Source organism: Phalacrocorax carbo, chromosome 2, assembly GCF_963921805.1.
Source record: "Phalacrocorax carbo chromosome 2, bPhaCar2.1, whole genome shotgun sequence".
Taxonomy (NCBI): domain Eukaryota; kingdom Metazoa; phylum Chordata; class Aves; order Suliformes; family Phalacrocoracidae; genus Phalacrocorax; species Phalacrocorax carbo.
In genome coordinates this window covers 128,042,696-128,062,390 of record NC_087514.1, presented here as the reverse complement: position 1 = coordinate 128,062,390, position 19,695 = coordinate 128,042,696, and the positions used below count along the sequence as shown (strand labels likewise).

The 19,695-nt window shown below is 39.3% G+C and overlaps 1 protein-coding gene across 4 annotated transcripts in view; it reads right to left on the bottom strand.

Moving 5' to 3' along the window:
• Positions 1 to 19,695, bottom strand: part of SATB1 (SATB homeobox 1) — a 76,382-nt gene that overhangs the window by 38,371 nt on the left and 18,316 nt on the right. For all 4 annotated transcript variants that reach the window (XM_064444301.1, XM_064444300.1, XM_064444303.1 and 1 more), the window contains 2 exons: positions 9,474 to 9,585; positions 6,377 to 6,831 (listed from right to left, as the gene is read on the bottom strand). In XM_064444301.1, coding sequence (XP_064300371.1) covers positions 6,377 to 6,831; positions 9,474 to 9,585 — 567 coding nt within the window. The remainder of the gene's footprint in view (positions 1 to 6,376; positions 6,832 to 9,473; positions 9,586 to 19,695) is intronic.

Genomic DNA, 19,695 nt, shown 5'->3' with positions numbered 1-19,695 from the left:
TTTAACCTAAAGGTCAGAATCTGTGGGGAAATAACATGAAAAAAAAGGTGTAGTACCAGGTGCAGGCAAAGTCTTACAATAGTTTGCCTGCTTCAAATATTAGTTCATTGCTACTGCTTCAATTTTCTGAGCACCAAACTTCAGCTAAAGGTTGTTAGACAAGATGTAAAATGGGAAAATCCTAGAAAGAAAACATCAGCTCTCACATCCTTCTCCATGCTGACGTGCAGAGATTTACTGTTCGTTTTACCAGGCTTCAGCTGGTTTGCCAAGATACAAGTCTTGGTGTGATCTCCTGACATTGTACCTCTGCTTGCATAAAAGCTAAATGCTGTTCTGCCTAGAGCTTATAAACACTGCCAGGCTCAGGGTCCTCCGCTCTCTCTGTTCCTCCCTTGTATTCTTTTTGCACTGGAAATATATTTTCTTAAAAAGCTACCATGTCCTATTGAAAAAAAAAAAAGAAAGTTTACATGTCATCACAAGCATAATGTATTACTAATTGCACAAAAATGTTCAATAAATATTATCAGGGCTTTCAAAAGCTAATTATGAATTCTTTAAAACTGGAGATAAACGAAAGTGTCTGCCAATATGAACAAAAACGCTGCCTGTCTGGCCCCCAGTTTGTCTCCTCTTTGAAGGTAATCACTGATTCAAATAGATTTTATCAGCCTGATAGAACTTCAAAGCTCCCAGAAGAAAAATGCAATTTGCCCAATCCTCCCCAAAACATGCAGAACAATCCTGAACGCTATGCTATCCCTCTCTGTTGCAGGGTGCTCCCATCCCATGTCCAGGTGGAAGATTATTCGCAAGCTCCACCCACAAGCCTGGATCCCTGCCAAGTAAGTTATAAGCAGACACATTTATCTATGTCGTTTAGTAGCAAGAGGAGAGCTGTCATGATAGTGTAATAGCACCTTTTTACCTTTTATTCAATAGTGATATGGATAGTGTGCTTTTTCTTAAATTACACTACGAAGAATTATATGAATACAGTGGCAATTTCTGTTATACTTAAGCAGGCAAATTTCTCTCTACCACATAATTTACAGAACTCAAATTCAATAAAACATTACATGATGGTCCATTACTGTTATCAATTTTGAATAATCCATCTTCATTTTTCATTTTACTGGAAAATAAAGTGTGCCAAAGACAAAGTGGAAGGAAAAAAAAAAGTGCCTGAGAAGGTGGTTTGTGTAAACTTAGATTTTGTTGTAAAATTACATGGAGCCGTTTACTGCATCCAAGCGTTCTCCCTCGAAATAGCAATTGCCTAGAATTAGCATGAGCACAATCCTAAATACACAGTTCTCATATACGAGAGAAGGCATTACACATGAACGAAAGGCAATGCATCGTGGCAGCTAATATTTTAAACAAGCATGGGGGTGAAGTAGCAAGGAGGGGGAGAGAAAAGGTATCTGGCAGAAACACTGAGAAGTACTCAAAAACCTTGAGATGGAAAACTGTCACTGGTGGGAAGAAGGAAAATTACAATAGTCAGACATGGCAAAAGCAGCAAAAAGCACTCCTCCTCCTTTCGTGAAGATGGAGCTGAGAGGTCACCTCCGTACAGCAGCACCGAGTTCATGCAGCAAATGTTATGGTTGAAAGTGTACACAAACAGAGACAAGCAGCCCCGAGTTACAGTTCCAACCACAACCGTGACTAACACAATTCCTTGCTCGTACATGTCACCCTGCCACGCACCAGGTTAAGCTACGCCTTCAAGTCAAATGTCAGACTCGCCTGTGGGAACCCAAGCTTTCCGTTTCCTGACTTATGTTTACATTTACAAACACGGGACAGAAATGGTAGAGGAGTTTGTTTATTTGTTTAGGGCTCCGAAGGTGGTTCAGTTGAACAAACGGCGATGCTACACTCCAGCTCTCTCAAGAACAGCGAAACAGAGTAGAGAAACTCGCAGTTTAACTGCAAATCTAGAGGGGCAGGCTGAGCCTCTCTGCTGATGGGAGGCTGCAGCAGAGGCTGGCGGGGACACCGCGCTTTGGGGACCTGCCCCGATGCATCGGCGCTGTCACCCCACAGCTGCTCGGTGCCATCTGGGCTACTGAGCTGACAACAAATGCTATTTTCTACCAGCAAAGTGCAGGAAAAAACTGAACTTGCTCTGTCGAGAGAGCACAGGTGTCTGCACAGTGCCTGACATCACTGGGAAAAAATACTATGGTTATTAATTCAGCCAAAGGCAACCAAAACATCACCAGCTCAATTTACTGAAATTGCCCTAGCAAAGGGAGAGTGGTACACATATTTGGTAGCCATGCTTGAGGTCAAAGTCAGATCTGCTAGCACAAATCCTGACTCAACAACCTTTTCCACGGTGCTCTACAAAGAGGTGCTAACAGGATTCAATCTGTTTCTTCGCAGCCAGTGAGCTGGAATTGCAACTGCTGAAGGACAAATAACGCTTCAGACCCCACTGCACTCTGAGGCCTTCCTAGAAGGACCACTGTGGAATTTCTCATGGGGAGAGATGCTCCATCCTCTGAAACCACTTCTGCTCCCTACAACAATTGTTCTACTGTGCCTGTATAGACGCTAATTTTCATTCAAGCTATAGCTTTCTGGTCTCCTCTTTGATTGTGCCTCTTTGCAAGGCACATTCCTGAGAACTACACGGTTTTGAAACTACCGTTTCGAAGTTAAGGGTAGGGGGGAAGTTATCCAAGAATATATTAAGGACATCCTTTTAATTTTCTGAGGTGTGGCTGAGGGATTTTCTTCTGCCTTATAAATAGATGAACCCTAGTTTTTGGAAGTAATTTTAACCAATTCTTTCCTTTGGGCTGGGAGGAAGCAGAAATATTTCTATTCAACATTTTCCCCCAAATCAAAAATTCTTGGAAGGTAGGACCAAGTATTGAATTACCACACCGAGCTGGTAGAACCCCCTCTTCCCACCAAAAACCCCCACCAAATTCTGTGTTCATGTTGCAGAGCACAGGTCTGTAAAACAAGAGGTGCCAACATCTTCCGTCAATTCAACCAAAGTCCATTTTTGTTAAGATGAAGTACTCCTACTTTATAGTTCACTTCCTTCCTTAACTTTAATGCTGAAAGCAAATCTCTCTCCTCATCTGAGACTGTATCTCGACATCAGGGTTTTTCTGTGCAGAACTCCTAACCGATTTCAGTAAGATCTTCTGCCTTCAGAAACTGATGGCATGATATGGTCCCTGGACACGGCTCAAATATGCTTATGACAATTTCAAAAATGTCAGTGGTAAGCCTGAGTTAGCTTTTTATCTCAGAAAACAGTAGATGAATTTAAACAAGCATTTTCACTTGCTCTAGCCAAAAAAAAAAAAAAAAAGACACAAAAAAAGACAAAAGATATTAAATCAATATTAGAAAATAACATCTAAATATCATCAGTTATTAAAGTGCTGCCCCAATTTTAGTTAAATGTGATGTATCCTTGAATAACCTGAAATAAATTCCTAAGCATAGAAAGCAAAATAAATTTAAATGCTTTCTTTTAAGAATCACAGGTATCTCTGCCTGTATTTGTAGTTAGACATTAGCTGTTACTGTGGGCACAATCAACTATTTTCAGTTTTGCAAAGGTGAAATCTGCCTATTTCAGCGGGACTTCGCTTCATATTAAAAGTATGCTGAGATATTTCTTGGCAACACTGAGGTTAATACTGCCTAGGCTCCTGGTATTTTTCCTTTCTGTTCCCTACGTTTGCCACAATACATAACGAATACTGCAAAATCTTATGTAGCTAACCGCAAATACTAATTTGACTAGCTAATACAATTTGTAGGATATAAAGATACTACTCTGTGCTCTTTCAAGTAGATTTGGTTGAAAATTGCCAAAATATATTATATAGGTATTTCATATCTCCATGGGATTTGTTTTCAACGTTCATTTTGGGGTTTCCTCCCAGTTTTGGGTCACTTTGAACACATTTTACCAAGCTGGTTAACCACAACATCTGTGGAAGAATTTAACTTGAAAAAAATATTTAAGAACATTTGTAGTTGTCCTCGTTTCAGCTGGGATAGTGTTAATTTTCTTCCTAGGAGCTGGTACAGAGCTGTGTTCAGGTTTTAGTATGAGAATAATATTGATAACACACTGATGCTTTACCTGTTGCTAAGTAGTGCTTTCACTAAGTCAAGGACTTTTCAGCTTCTCATGCTCCACTGACTGAGAAGGCTGGAGATACATGAGAACTGGGAGGGGGCACAGCCAGGACAGCTGACCCAAACTGGCCAAAGGCATGTTCCATACCACATGACATCATGCTGAGTATATAAACTAGGGGAAAGCTGGCTGGGGGGCTGCTGCTCAGGGACTGGCTGGGCATTGGTTGCCAGGTGGTGAGCAACTGCACTGTACATCGCTTATTTTATATATTCTTTTATCATTGTTATTATTATTACTATTATTATTTTCCCTTCCTTTTCCTTCCCATTAAGATGCCTTTATCTCAGCCCACGAATCGTGCTTTTTTTTTTTTTTTTTTTCTTTCTTTCCTGATTCTCTCCCCTGTCCCACCGCCGGGGGCGAGTGAGTGAACGGCTGTGTGGTGTTTAGCTGCCTGCCGGGTTAAACAACAACAGTAGTAAGAAAAAAATATATAATATCAGGCATCAGTATTTGCACTAGAAATCTGGTTCCGTGGTTGCATTCATCACATCTCAAAAGCATCTTCTTACACAGTGTCATATAAATTCAACGTCCAGTCAGAACCAGTTGCCCTTGTATTTCAGGTACCAAATACTGTTCGTGCATAAATGATAGAGACCAAAAGCTGCATGCAAAACTAGCTGACAAAAAATGAACAAATGACTGTGGAGGGGGGAGGAGGCTGAGAGAAAACAAGCTGTTTTTAGATAAGTCTGAGAAAGAAGTAAATATCTAATAAACTATTTATTTTCTGAATTATTTGCTCAGCTTTTTGCCCAGGTCAGATGGCAGCTGCAAACCACGATAACTTGAAGCTACTATAATTATTTCAAACTTCATAGTATCAATAGTTAAAATATTAAACATCGTATTAAATTTATTTGTAAATACAACAATTGACACTGCCTGAACCTAACTTACGGAAGTAATCCTTGCATGAGTTCACATATCCCATGAAATTGGGTATGAAAGACCCAGATCTTGAAAACCTCCTCTGCTGTTAAGAGGAAAGAGACACACACACACACACAGAACTCTACAGAAAATTCACACCACAACTCTACTTTCTTTTAGCTAAAGGAGGATGTAAAAATTTTTAAGGCAATGATAATTCAGAACAATTACAAATGACATGCTGATTCAAACCTGGTACCAGTGTATTTGAAACAGAATTTTTAGTCTCTAAGATGTGCAGGGAGAAATATCGACCTTTCAAGAGAAGCCCAAATTATTGTTTTTTTACTATATTCTACAATGGACAAATACTTGTTCCTTAAGTTTAAAAATGTGAAATCAAAGCAAATTTACCTACATCTTTTTAAAATACTTCCTTTTAAAAAAATTCCTATTTTATTTTCTGTTAAAACAGACTTCTAAAATTTTGATATCTTATTATTTGCATTGGATATACTGACATTTCTTCCATAATTTCTGCTTGATTAAATTCCATGCAACATGGCATTAAGTTAAATTCATAGAGCAGAATAAATTATAACAGGGTTAGCTTCTAAAACAGGTGTAAAAAATAACACATTTTAGTGTTACTTATCAGCTTTGCTAGGGCTAGTTTTTTCTGCATTGCAGAGCTGAAGTATATGTTCTGACGTGGACATCGGCAATCTCAGCAACTACTGTTTTTGCAACAAACGACAAAAATACATGAAAAGAGTAGATGATCTAAAAATAACACTTTTATTTTTTATCTTTTATTTATGTTTTCAGAAGCTGGAAAAGATATTATTAAGACTTTCACTAGAAAATAATAAAAATAAATGCAAATGAATAAAAGACCGTCTCAGGTACACCTGTGGAAGAAGACAGGTTGTTCAGTGCATGCATGTGGTCAGTACGGGTATACCTTTGCAACACAAAAGGCAATCTTGGGTGACTTTGTGAATGGTTGTGCATGGAGCTGTTCATGTTCTTGCCAGGGAAGATTAAGTTTAAGATATTCATAAACCATCACAACTGGAAAGGAACCAAGGTGTCTGTAAGAACAGCAGGTATTGCCACAAACCAATCACTGAAGATTTCTTTACTGTACCAACATGGACACTGGTCCTACAAGGAAGTGCCATTCCCTCACAGGAGCTAAGTGACAAGGCAGAAATGAGGAGAGAGACTTAAAAGGTGCTAATTACTAAACAGAGAAAGAAGGGACTCTTAGGTTTAAAAAAAAAATAAGAAAAAAAGACAACTGACCTGAGTTCGGTTAAAAGCCACACGTGCAAATACTGCCTGTGAGATTCCCGCTCGTTTCAGTTCATCACGGACCCACTGGTAGATTTCGGAAGACACCTCTGTGTTTGTTGAGACCTGCTGCTCCAACGGCTTGTTCATGGATCTACTGACAGGAGGAGGATGGTTCAAGTACTGTTGGTTTAAGGACTGCTGGGCTAGAAGTCTGTTCACTGCATACTGCTGGTTCAGCAACTGGGCCATTACCAGCTGCTGATTTACCAGCTGAGGGCTAATGGGAGTAGATACAAGTCCAGGGTGCAGGTTTGGAAGCGGGGTCCGAACTGATGGTTGACTACCATGAGAAAGCTGAACAGGGGATGGAGGCTGTTCGGCTGTGTTCCCTGGGACCGGCTGCTGACCGAAGTTGACATGGTTGGCACCTTGCTGGGATAGTTCAGAAAGGCTATCCATCTCAACTACGGTGGAAAAGAAACATTGAAAAAGCCAACATAAGACTGAAAATCACAAACTTCACGCTCCTTGCAAGACATGCTAATAAAAATAAATGTAAAACGGCACATTCAGGTTCAAGCTTACTGTACCCTCCAGCCTAGATCAGCAGGCCCATAACATCACTCTTGTGGCTACCTGCCTTCAAAATTTACATACAAATAATGGTGTAGTGAATATTTTTCAAAAAAAGCATCCAACAAACTGCCTATCATCATCACTGGGCCCGTGGATGAACCAGCAGAATATCAGAGGTAAAACCATGTGCTGGAAACCACATATGGCAAAGAAGTAACTTCCCAAGAGTTTTGCAAAGGTGCAACGCAACCAAACTACGAGCATGCGGGCTGCAGAGCACGTCCCTGCAGCGATGGATGCAGGGGACTCCAGACAAGGCAGCAAGCAACTAGAGAGAGGGCAAAGATGAGAGACAGGAAACCATTCTGTGCGTTGCAGAAGACGCGGGTGAAACGGTAAGTGCATCTGCACAAAGGGTAAGGAAGGCTGTTATGGGAAAGCACACCCCAACCAGAGAAAGAAGCCTCCAGTGACTGGTTTTGTTCCTCCTGTGGCGTCCCTGCCATGATATCTGCCGTTCCCAGCCACTGGAAAATTGTAACAAGCAGGGTGGGGTGTGGACCTCCCCATGCTCGGCTAATTTCTAGATGCTGCATCAATTGTATAGGACTACTAGGAACTAGTATAATTTATGTAAATTACACAGATGGGCTGCTTTATCTTGCAACCATGTATGCATGGTTTTTTTCAGTGACTTGCAACATGGTTGATTTTTTTTCTCATATTAACTCATCTGCCTTGACACACCCTCCTTTTTAATTAACAACACAGTTTTTTAAACTACAAGAGTTCTTCCAGCTCCCCTCTTGTGCATGATAAGACAATATAAAATAACTCTAGGCTGATGTAAAGGAGTCTCCTTTTTATCAATGCATGTCACTTTTTCATTTTAAACAATCTCAGTTCTAGAGCTTTAGCAATGCTGGTCTGAAAATAGCTTTAAGAAAATATGCTTTATTTAAAAATCAAAACTCCAGTATTTTCACGGAAGTGTTGTAGCAATTTGTTTTCTTATTCTAGTAGAGCATATTTTTAAAAAAAGACAGCGTCTGAACTTTTCATAGTAATTATGATCTTCACTAACATCCAGTGCAAGACCACCCTTTCCTCGATGAGAGATGGAAGAAGAAATCAGCACCTGGATTTCCACCCAAAGCCCTCCCTTTCCCCTCCATCCTACCATGGGCAGACATTAAGGAGAAAAAAAAAAAAAAGTGGGTTGTTCTGCAGAGAGGTCTGGTGCCCATATGCCTACAACCTGGATCAGACCTCCAGCAGAGCACCCGCTGCTCCTCCTCCGTGCAGCTTTGGGGGCAGCATGGCCTCTCCCCCCAGCATTAGGTTACTCAGGAACACACACACACACGCACGTTTCCTATGCCTTGTTCTTATTGTCTTCAAAGGAATGGATGGTGAACCTGTCTTGGCAGACCATAAAAAGCAAATTTTGCAGGGGATGTCCTATGCTGGAGCGCTGCTGCAATGGAGGTGGGAGAGGGTGCTGCAGAAATGTGTCCCCCCCCATGCAGGCACTCTGCTGCCTCGGACACAGACCACCTGAAACCAAGTGAAGTCTTACTACCAACTTCAGTGGTCTCAGAAGGCGGCTTCAGTGTTGCACAGAAGGTACCAAGTAGATAAAGGAAAGAAGCTGCCTTTTTTCACTAGCGGAAAGTAGAGATCAACCCAAGTGGGCCATTCACTTGGAATAGTAATTCAAGCAATTATCACAAAAGTGATGCATTGTCTTCATTACAGCCTTAAGCTATAAAAGGCGAGGAACCCGTTTTGGTAGATGAATGATTTTGCTTCAAATACTGAAAGCTAAGTCAAGCTAAAAATTCAATCCAAATTGAGGTCCCATTTCTTCATTCTGTTGAAAACTATGTAGAAATTTTCTGACATAAAGTTCAAAAGTATGTTAACAGGTTTAAGAAATAGTTTTAAAATGGGACAATACAAAAGGATAAAAGGTATTACAGAATTAATATGTCCCACTGATGGATTTTTTTTTCTCCAGTAATTTACTTGTGCTTACTACAACAAGCAAACAATTGTCATAACAACTATCTGTTAAAATGAACTGAAATCAGGGTCCCAAAGTTAGAGAAAGATAGGAATTTATACAATTATAGCATTCTTGTTTGAAGGCAGTGATAGTTATAGAAGCCTGTTTCTTTAAATATACATTAGCTAAAGCAAGAAAAAAATACATACATTTAAAAAAATCAGTCCATCACAGTTCCAGGGACAGGTTTTTTAAACAATTATTCTGGGCGGCAGAAGATCTCTAGATTTACAGAGTGACAGCTTTACATCTCTGGCAACCTAAGAGTTTGGCTGTTTCAATAGCAAATATTTATTTAAATGAATTCTTTCACTATATATGTACTTTCTACATCTACTCATCAAAAGCATCCTAAACTTATTGTGAAGGGACCTGGCTTCTTATATGACTGTGACAGACCTCAACATGACACATAATGGTATGTATCCCACCATCACGGCATTTTATTTTTTTTTTGCTTACCCATCATATCTTTTGCCTTCTTGAAATGTTTATACCACCTTCCAAATTCCTGACATTTTGCTGCTGAGACATTTGCATAGTAAGTGCTGTTCACAATGGAAGAAATCATACTCTGTGTGAAAAGGGGAGAAGAAAAAAAAAATCTGTAATACAGAGCAGTACAAGTCAAAGCACAAATTATTTCAATTGTTGAAACCGTTGTATTTTTAGAGTTTGAGAACCATATTGCATTTTTAATCCTATTGTCCAAAGCCTTTTAAAAAACTCATTAATTGAGCATAAAAACAAACCAAGGTATATAGTAAATGGGAGCAAAAAAGCAGACGTACTAAGGGAAGAACAAAGTTATCGACCAAGAAACATCAGGCAATGGGATGGGCTCTGGACAAAAGATGCTAATCTTGAAAGTGCATTTTGTTTGTATTATTTCTGCTTTTAAATTTGATTGACCCTTCATGTACCCACACAAGTTTACAGGCATACACATCCTACACTGACTCAAAAATGCAAGCAATGCCCCAAGCTACCCATGCCCATTCCCTTTGTGCCACTTATCACAGAAAATCATAGGATAAAAGTTTATCTGAATGACCTATTAGTAGGAACACACAAGGGGGCTTATAGTAGAATAAAATATCTATGTAACAACCCAAACCGAACCCAGATTTGCTTTTCATAAACAGGGTATTTTAAGTGATTCATAGAAACAGGCTTATGAAAAGCTCTTATTGTCATGTCTAATTCTGTAACTGAATATTAGCTGTAAAATAGACCAAAGGATGATAGAGATGATTTTTTTCTCAAAGGTTCTCGAGATATCAGATAGCTACAGTGAGAAATTTACCTTCTGCTCAGTTTTGTCCAATTTTAAAATAGTAGAATTTACAATGCATAAAACTTTCAGTTCCAGTACATTCTTTTACAAATCAGTTAAGACTAAGCCTTACAAAATAACACTCCAACTTGAAAATTATACTCAGTATATGATGTACGAACAACAAAATTAGCAAACGTTAAGTTCAAGAGACTGAACTTTGCCACCCTTTAGATTTCTATGTGGAAAGTAGTTACTCTTAGCTTAACTACAGGAATTGTCCAGCGTATTAAGAAAAGAATGACACAGTCAAGAAGACAAAGCCCTGATTATTGTGTTTCTTCACTATTCCACATGTAACACTTAGCTATTCTGTGCTGCCATAAAATCGATGTACGGCATCAACCCTTTGCTACACACACTGCGATAACCACTACAAGAAAAAGTCTGGAGTAAAAAACTAGCCTTTTATAAGGCTAGTTCAGCTTCTGAGTAAAAGTACCTTGCTTATTGATCTTAGTGAAGTTTATTATAACCATTTTCTAACGTGTTACTCAGTAACATGCTATTTGTGGAGGCTCAGAACTGCTAGAGTGAGGCAGTATTATTTATGCCAAATCTGGATACCCTCTACTCACCAGGCAGCTATTTTAATGTTTCTCTGAATCACCAATTCTTACCCTTCGCTGATATTAATCTGGCATTTCTGAAACTAGCTAGAAGCCTTTTGTCAGTGGTATAAAAGGAGAATGAAATCTTAATAGACCACTGCAACTTTAGCCCGAATGACCTGAACCAAGCTCAGCTGAACCCAATTTCAATTTCCAATCTAATAGCAGTATCATTAACGTCTAATACGTACAAAATTATTGTTTAAGCTCTTTTACAGATTAAACCATTTTAAACATGGGCACATGATACATAAGACGTGATTTTAAAAGTCCCTTGAATCTGAACTGGTAAATTATACGAATGTATAGTTATTGTTCATGTAAAACCTGCAGATCTGCATGGGCAAAATGGAGAACTGCACATGTAATGGGCCACCATCCCATATTAGCTTGCACATATTTTGTGGATGTCATTTAGACTTCAAGGTGGTTTTCTCTCATTTCACTTTGCCCCTTTCAGATGTCTCCTTCTGCCCAAATAACTTCAGTTAAGTATGAAAACATGCATATTAATAATAATTTTAGTAAGTAAGTTACCTATTCTTGAAGAAGATATTTGTGTAGGATTTCCTAGTCCTCCCTTCCATGTCATTCAACAAAGATATGCCAATGACATGGCAGTTTGTGACATCCCCTGCTTCTTCAGGAATAAATTTAATGCAGTTACTTTATTTTACAACCAAATAGGGGACTGGTCTGTTTAAATAACACTGCTAGGAATTTGGCTTCTTTGACACAATGTGAATTTCAGGCTCTGATGGCTAATATTGGGATTTTGCTCCAGCTCTTCAAGGTAGATAAAAAAAACCCCCACAGACATTATCAACACATTTTAAAATGAAAATTATCCTGCTTTTTCTTTGAGAACACTTCATGCAAACATTCAAGTGATATTACCTACGCTAAGAATCCTCATCAGAGGAATCAATGATTTATTTACTAATTCACTAAAGGCAAAATTTTACAAGCCAGATAAAATATTACTACCCTGTTAACTCAGAAAATAACTTGACAACATTGAATTTCATTGTTTCTATGCTTTATTTATTATGTTGTCATCAAACCTGCAGTCACATCAGTGCAGAGAGATGCGTTTTGCTATAGAAATTCCTATATAATTCCTATCACTGTAGAATTCCTGCATGTTTTAATGGCAATTTACATATACAAATGCCCACTATGCTTAGGGCCTAAAACTGAAAATCAACCCTATGAGTTAGTGGTCTTCAGAGATGCACAATCTAGACCAGGGGCACATCGAAGTTTTTCTTATTTCCCAAGTCATTACACGTGAGAAGCTCCCCATGTCTTGGCTTATACTTATCAATAATCAAAACAAAAACGATTGTATCTGAAACACGTCATATTCAGGTACTACTGTACACAGGCATTCCAGGATGACAAATATAAATATATCATACAAATATTCAAATGCATCACATTCATCACTCGTAATCTGATTTCTTTTTCACACGTCACAAAGAAAATTGGTAGAGCACAAAAACTGATCACAGATCCACAGTCTTAACACATCTCCTGTAAGTTTATCCTTGAAAGTAAGTTGCAAGACTTCAGGATCCCAGATTCACCCTTTCCCCTCTCTCCATCCCTCCCTGCCCCCAACCACATCACTCGCAGCCCTGTTCTGAGAATGAGGAGATCTCATCTGAAATGGTGCCACCTTCACAGAAATCCCACTATCCTGGAATGATACCATCTGCTGCAGCCCAAGTGCTCTTTTTTTAGCCAAATAAGTTAATTATAATTAGGCATCCAACAACTGTGTGGAGGTAGGGGTAGAATTCATTCTGAAGTTCAGCTGAGGTTCACCCAGCGTAGTTGGAACCAAATCCCATTCTCTCAGGAAGATTTAACACCAGAGATTTGAAAACCAGACACCACCATGTCTCCAAGAAGTTGGGGACGTCCCTGGGGAAACACCTTCAATCTCAACCAGAACTCTTTTCCTATGCCCATCAAATAAAACCCAATAAAACAGTAGCATCAGACACCTTTCGTATAGTGCCAGAATCTAATGCAAGGTCTGTCCTGCAAGACACGGCAAGGACCCCAGCCTTTCATGTCGGCGGGTCGCTGCAGCCACCACTGCAGGTGCTACAAGGGAGGCATTTCTGAGTCATTGCCTCTAACACTGCTCTCCAACCAGGTGAAGTATTATTCGATCATCGCTAGAAGTATACTGTTGTCCTTTTTGCAAAACAACAAAAACAATGTTAATCAGGTTAATTCAATCATCTAAACCAAAACTGTTCATGCTTTTCTGCCAAATCAACCAACCACAGCAAAATCTGTTATCAGTGATTGCTCAGCTTCCAGTCAAAAAAGCTTTTAACCCCCACAGTCCCAAAACTTCCCCTAAATAACCTTAAAATTATTTTTATATGGGCAGAATGAGGTTGTTTTCATGCCTCATGAAGGGGTAGTTGGGCTGCAGTATTTACACAGAACAAATACATGCTAACGGACTTAGCAGAGAGTAACAGCCACAGCAGCTTCCTAAAACAACTCTGCTGAATTAGGTATTGGGGATTCCTTTGCAAAAGAAACATTTCCCTCAAAAGGAGCATTGTAGCCAAAACTTATTTAGGCCTTCCAGGTTAACTAGGAAAAAAAAAAAATCCAAGCCTTTTTGCAACTCATTCATCAGTGTTTAAAGCTTCGAGCCTGCTCAGTGGAAGGGGCAAGGGCTGCAACAACTTATTTACACAATTATCTAAATACGATTAAACAGCTGATGGACAAATATTAAACTGGAAAATGTATAGTCATTTCAGCTTAATGTAATCCTCTTTCTGTAAACACCCAAGATGATTTTTTTTCAACCAGAACAGTCCTGACATCTCATAAGCCTAAGGGTGAATAGCAAGAGATTGTTTTTGATAGTTATAAATATTCAAAAGACATGCAGACCATCTGCTTTCATAATACAGGTAAAGCAAGACTGCAATGGTGACTGCTGTATAAAAATGGTTCTTTTAACAAAGTCTTCCTCTCCTCGAAAACTATAAAGACAGATGTCAAAAACTGTTTACACAGGGTAATCAGGAGCGTGCAAAATGTAATATTCCTTTTACACACAGTGCTTGCTAAAGAGATTTTTTTTTCTTTTTCTTCCCATCTGTGTGTTGCAACACATTTCTACAAGTTAAAAACATTTTTTCAAACAGAGATCTCATGAATACCCAAAAACATGCTATCTGGTTTCTGAATGCTAATTAATTTCAACTAAGGAATCTGAATTTTTTTCTGTAGGAAGGAATGCATGCTTTTGAAATGGAGTACTTCAACAATAACAGACACTGAAAACAGAACACCCCACAAGTTTAATTTTGCACTAGTTTGACACTGGCTATTTTCACAACTGTTTTACATTCAAACCCACATCTGCTAAATCTGGCTAGAAGACAGACAGGAACTATTCTGCTTTTGAAATGAGATTTTATTTATGTTTTATTATTTATCAGGTTTTTCAGTATAAAGCCTGGTAACAACATAATGGTTTTGTCAAGTGGTAAGTGGAAGATACCTCGTCTTCCAAGCAGAATATGAACAGTGCTGCCCATAAACCCTACAGTCAATTTTCAGAGCTGAAACACTAATCTTGACAGTAACCTTTTAATGTATTATATTAATGGCACAGAGGCGTTAAGCACCTTTTTTATAATTCTCAATAAAATGAACATTTACTCAACAATCTGTCAAACTACTGGCTCCATTTTTTAAAGCCAAACTTTTAAGGCTCTCTTCTATTTTGTCTTCCATAAATCCTCCACTTTACACCCCTAGACACCAGCAGGGTAGCCTGTGCCAATGCTGCAACCCTAACAAGCCTTTAAGAAAAAAAAAAAAAAAAAAAAAAAAGGAAAACAAGAAAGCTATGAGGCTTTGTCCCTAGAGTTAGTTTGAATAGTGATAAAGTTCCAGAGCAGCATGGAACTTAAAGATTGGAGGGGGGGATGGAGGGGAACTTTGTTTCCCCAATCCTAGCCACTATCAGTGGCTTTTGTTTGCGTAGAAATCACAGATAACAGTTTTAATACAAGCCAAACTCTTAGGAGTGCATATTTCTCAGGATACTCTATGTTAACATTTTCCAAATGAGAAGGGAACATTCAAAACCCAACTGGATAACACAACAATATCCCCCACGTTTCTGGACGAGAAATAATGAAATAGACAGTTTAATTATGTATGAAGAATTATGTTAAGTTCCTTGGTCCATTACCTCGAACTATAGCAAGTAATGCAATGGAATTTGTTGTCATATGCCCTATAAACACGTAGGATAAGTGAAAAACCCACAGATGGGCAGAGAAGAAAAAAAACTTTTGTTTGTGCCTTTGGCATTGCACTTGGATGGCTATCTGACCTCCGTACTGTTGCCAGGGTCAGGAGAAGCAAGGATCTGCATGGCAAACGCTGGTCATATAAGTTAAAGCTGCCTAAAGGCAGACTGAAAATGATGGCACAAGCATGTCTCTCCTCCTTTCTCCTATCCTTGTATAAACTGAATTATCTCCTCCTCCTTTTCTGCCTTATGTTGCCTTTAAGTATTATAAATGTGCATGTTAATGTAAATGTAAAGCTACATTGAAGGTAATGAGGGAATATATAAAACAAAAAAAACCCCTGATCACATATACATATATATACACACACACGTATTTATATACATATAGAAATATACCCACACACGAGAAGATTTTGAAAATCAGAAATGAGGATTCAGCATCTGAAGGAACTGATCCTTGGACTATTTTTACCATTTTGTAATGTAAATTCCCAGTTGCTGCATGACAGAGCAGCATTCTCCCAATGTTTTCCGAGCATCTCCCACTGATGGATATAAATAAAGCTGAAATAAAAAGCTGCTTCCCAAGATACTAGTCTTATATCTACAAAGGTTAAAAGCTTAAAAGAGAGAAAGATAGGTAGGTGGGAAATGTTAATTCAGATTTGAAGAACTTCATAACTGCTTTACAAGCTTTATGGCATAGTGCCTTCACGTAAAAAACAAAAAAAAAAGAACAAAAAAGAAGTCACAACCACAACCTATGAAAGATAAGGAGACATAAGTCTTTTTTTATCCTCATTGCTGGATGTCCAACATGAATCTTTTTAAGAATCCTGATTTTTATTGCACATTATTTGTAAATTGCAGGTACTTAGTAGTAGAAGTCCTGGCTAAACACTTCCTAAAATCAACCAGGATAAAATATAATGTGCAAAATTACAACAGTTAATCAGTTAATTCTTGGTTTACTCCACAGAATGACAATGGTCCTATATGTTGAGGGGTGTTATTAGTACACCCCAGAATTTTGATTCTGCAAGTGCCTTTGCCGGAAGGGCTCTGAAACCAGAGAGCTCCATGGGTAAGGAAAGCACTATCCATTTTAGCCAGGAATCTGCTTGAAAAAGATTTTATGAAGTAACTAGATTGCTTTAAACTGCTCTTTTAGCTTGAATTGGGATTGCACACTTTCAAGGGCTCTCTCCATTGCTCCTACTTGGGTGCCTGTCACAAAGCCATCTCAAGGCACTCGGGCAGAACTTCTGTTGGGTTAAGCTAAACCCAGAAGCCACACTCCAGGTCCACAGGACTACTACTCCAGGGTAAGCTCCATCCCTCCTCCCCAGTCCCATAATGTGGAGACAGCGTCCTCAGCCCCAACCACTTTCCTCCCCAGGCTGCTGCTGTTCCTATGCCAGGCAATGTACTATGTGAAACCTGCACGCCTACGCTCACTTCTCCTTAGGACACAAGGAACGAGACTAGAGGAAGCTGGAGCCTAGGAGGACAATCCAAATCATGCACAAGAGATGTGGACAGGGCAAACCAGCATTTCTCGTACAGGAATAAAGACTGGGGTAGGTGGGGCCTTGGAGTTCTCACAGACTGATTGGTGAAAATATGGAGTAAGAGACACCTTCAGCCTTTCTCTCAGGTGAATGGTTTCATTTCCAACCACTGTTCCAGACAGGTCAGAATGCTTCTGATTTGTTTCCGATCTGGAAATGCTAATCCTCATACACATGCTTCCAAATGCTATCCCTAATGCAAATGCTTCATGTGATAGGGGACATTTTGGATATATTAACGTATTAAATGCAGCTTTGGGCACATGAAACTTTTCCACAAAAATGAAGTGTATGCATTCACCTGATAGACATGGTGGTAATTGTTCTATCTTCAAGCAACCGCAATGGTTGTTTTCCACTATAGTTTTTGTAAAAGGCTCTTCAAAATTGCTTAACATTATCCACCACGTTATGGAAGATTTCCTTGCTGGGAAATAGGACATGATTTTCAGCAAGTCTCTTCTCGGATTCCACTGTTCTGCTAGGCAAAGCATCAGATGTCTGGCATGAAGCTGAGCCCTAAGGCACAATGTCCAGACAAGAAGTCATCAGACTCAGTAGCACTAACAGTTGTCTTGCTGCATTTCTTTTGGTGTTTAGGATGAGGCTTTTCTTTCATCTCTTCTCCTGTTTCTACATAAGTTTTTGCAGATTTTTAAAGCCAAAAGGGACCATTTTGAGCATCTATGTGGACTCTACATAAAAACAGACCGCTGAAGTTCATCTAGCGATTTCTGAATTCAGCCAAGTTACCTGTGGCTCGAGCACACATCTGATACTGACCTGAAGGCTTCTTGTGCTGGGTCTTTCACCACATCCCATGGTAATCTCTTTCACTAGATACATACTTTTTTTTTAAATGTATGACTAGCTTTTAGTTTGAACTTCATTAATTTCTGCTCCCAGCCTGCACCTCTCATGCCTCTGATTGCTTGCTAAAATACCCCTCTAGTGCCAAATGTAACATCCCCTGCCTATCCTTTGTTTAAATGGTTAAGTGTCAGATTTACTGTTTCAGGCCATGTGCCTCTTGATGAGCCACCCGTACTTCTGATTATTCTTAATCATATAGACCCAAATACCGTGAGGATATTTATGCTGCTAAAAACACATGAACAAACTTCTTTCTATCCTAAGAAAAATCTAAAAAAATGCCAGGAGAGAAATGAATTATAGCATGAAATTTGCTATGGATTCTTAACTTCTGCTAAGTTAAATCATATGAAGGTGACATTTTAAGCAGCTATGTTAGCCAAGATACTAGTTTCGCTTCTGTGTTGCTGCCTTTCACTGACAAGAGTTTGTCAAAAGTATAGATGCTCTGAAGTATTCATAAAAAAATGCAAAACTCGATGAAGGTATCTCAAAAGAGAAATGTTCCAGCTAGCTTTCCATGTGGGATATGCACATGCACTTTGAGGGTCTGTTTATTCAAAATTTTTTCTTAGTTACCCCTTATATTAAAATATATACATTTAAAAAATGTAGCTCAGGTTTAGCGCACAAAGCTCCTCCTTATAAAAAGTGCAGAATAAGGAACGCAGCTTTAAGAGCTTGGGGACATATAGCTGGCAAATAGATTTTGGTGGGATTTTATTGTGATACATACATATGTATATATAAATAACCTCCACAATTCTGAGAGCACCTAGAAATACAGATTCAAATACAAACACACTAGCTAAACTTCCAGAGCCAAAATCTCCTCTCTGTCTCTAGAAAGGCCATTGACACTAACGTCCTTCCCATGTGACTCAGTTTTTCATCATCACAAAACCCATTGTTTTCCACAACAGTTTGCCAAAAAGTAAACCAGGTACAGGTTATGCTTTACTGCAGTTTCCCCCCTCTTCTGGCACAAACTTATGAAGGAACTGCAACTCTCAGTGTAGGAAGTCTTAGTACTTAAAAAATAAAATAAAAATAATTAAGAGACAGGTGTACATGAAGAGAACCTTTCATGTGTTCCCACCCCTGGGGAACAGAAGTTTACCCTTTTGAGTAGTTTATTCCATGGCTTGGAGTGAGACAGGTCTGAGGTTGCTGCTGTCCTGAAAAACCTGTCCTCTGATCACTGCTGCAAGGCACCAGGGGAATCTGATACTATTTGTGCTGTTGTTAAAGAAATGTCCAAGGAAAGAGAGACAGAGCTCACCCTCATCTTAGGTTTTCCTACCATGTTTCTTGGAAACAAAAAGGAAGAACCTAATTGTTAACTAAAAAAAGAAAAAAAAGGTGGGGGGGAGGGAGCAAGATTTGAGAGTTTTGCTCAGGATCTGTTTGAGAAACGCATCTCTCTTCTAAGCGATGATTAGATCCGAGCACTGCAAGGAGTCTGGTCTGACAAGGTGAGAGTTGCTCATCTCTTAACATTGCCTCTCAGTAAGTGGGTCCTGCTTTGCTTTCATTCCTGGCAGGTAAAAGATTATTACCAATTCAAGTAATTCTCTCCAGACACATCTTTATGCCTACACCCGTGCGTCCCCTAACACAGACATACCTCAGCTTTAAATCTGCTGACAGTGACGCTACAGCACCTACAGAATTTGCTCAGCTTTTGGGTAGGTTTTATAACCACGCTGATCTCTGTGCCTCCCACCACCGCTAGTAATAACTGAAACAGTCAGGGAAGGTCTCTGCAAACCAGTCGCAGCAGTGATTAAGATGTAGACATACGTATCTCCTCGCCCTTTAAATAGAAGGCTTAATTGGTGATGTGGATAGCAGCTTCCTAATGGACAGAAATTAAACTCCATTTAATTCCTGAGCAGACACTTCCAATGCACAAGGTTTACCACACATTTGGAGTGGGGAGGGAGGGGGGGAAGGAAAGAGCCGCACGCACAACTCTCTC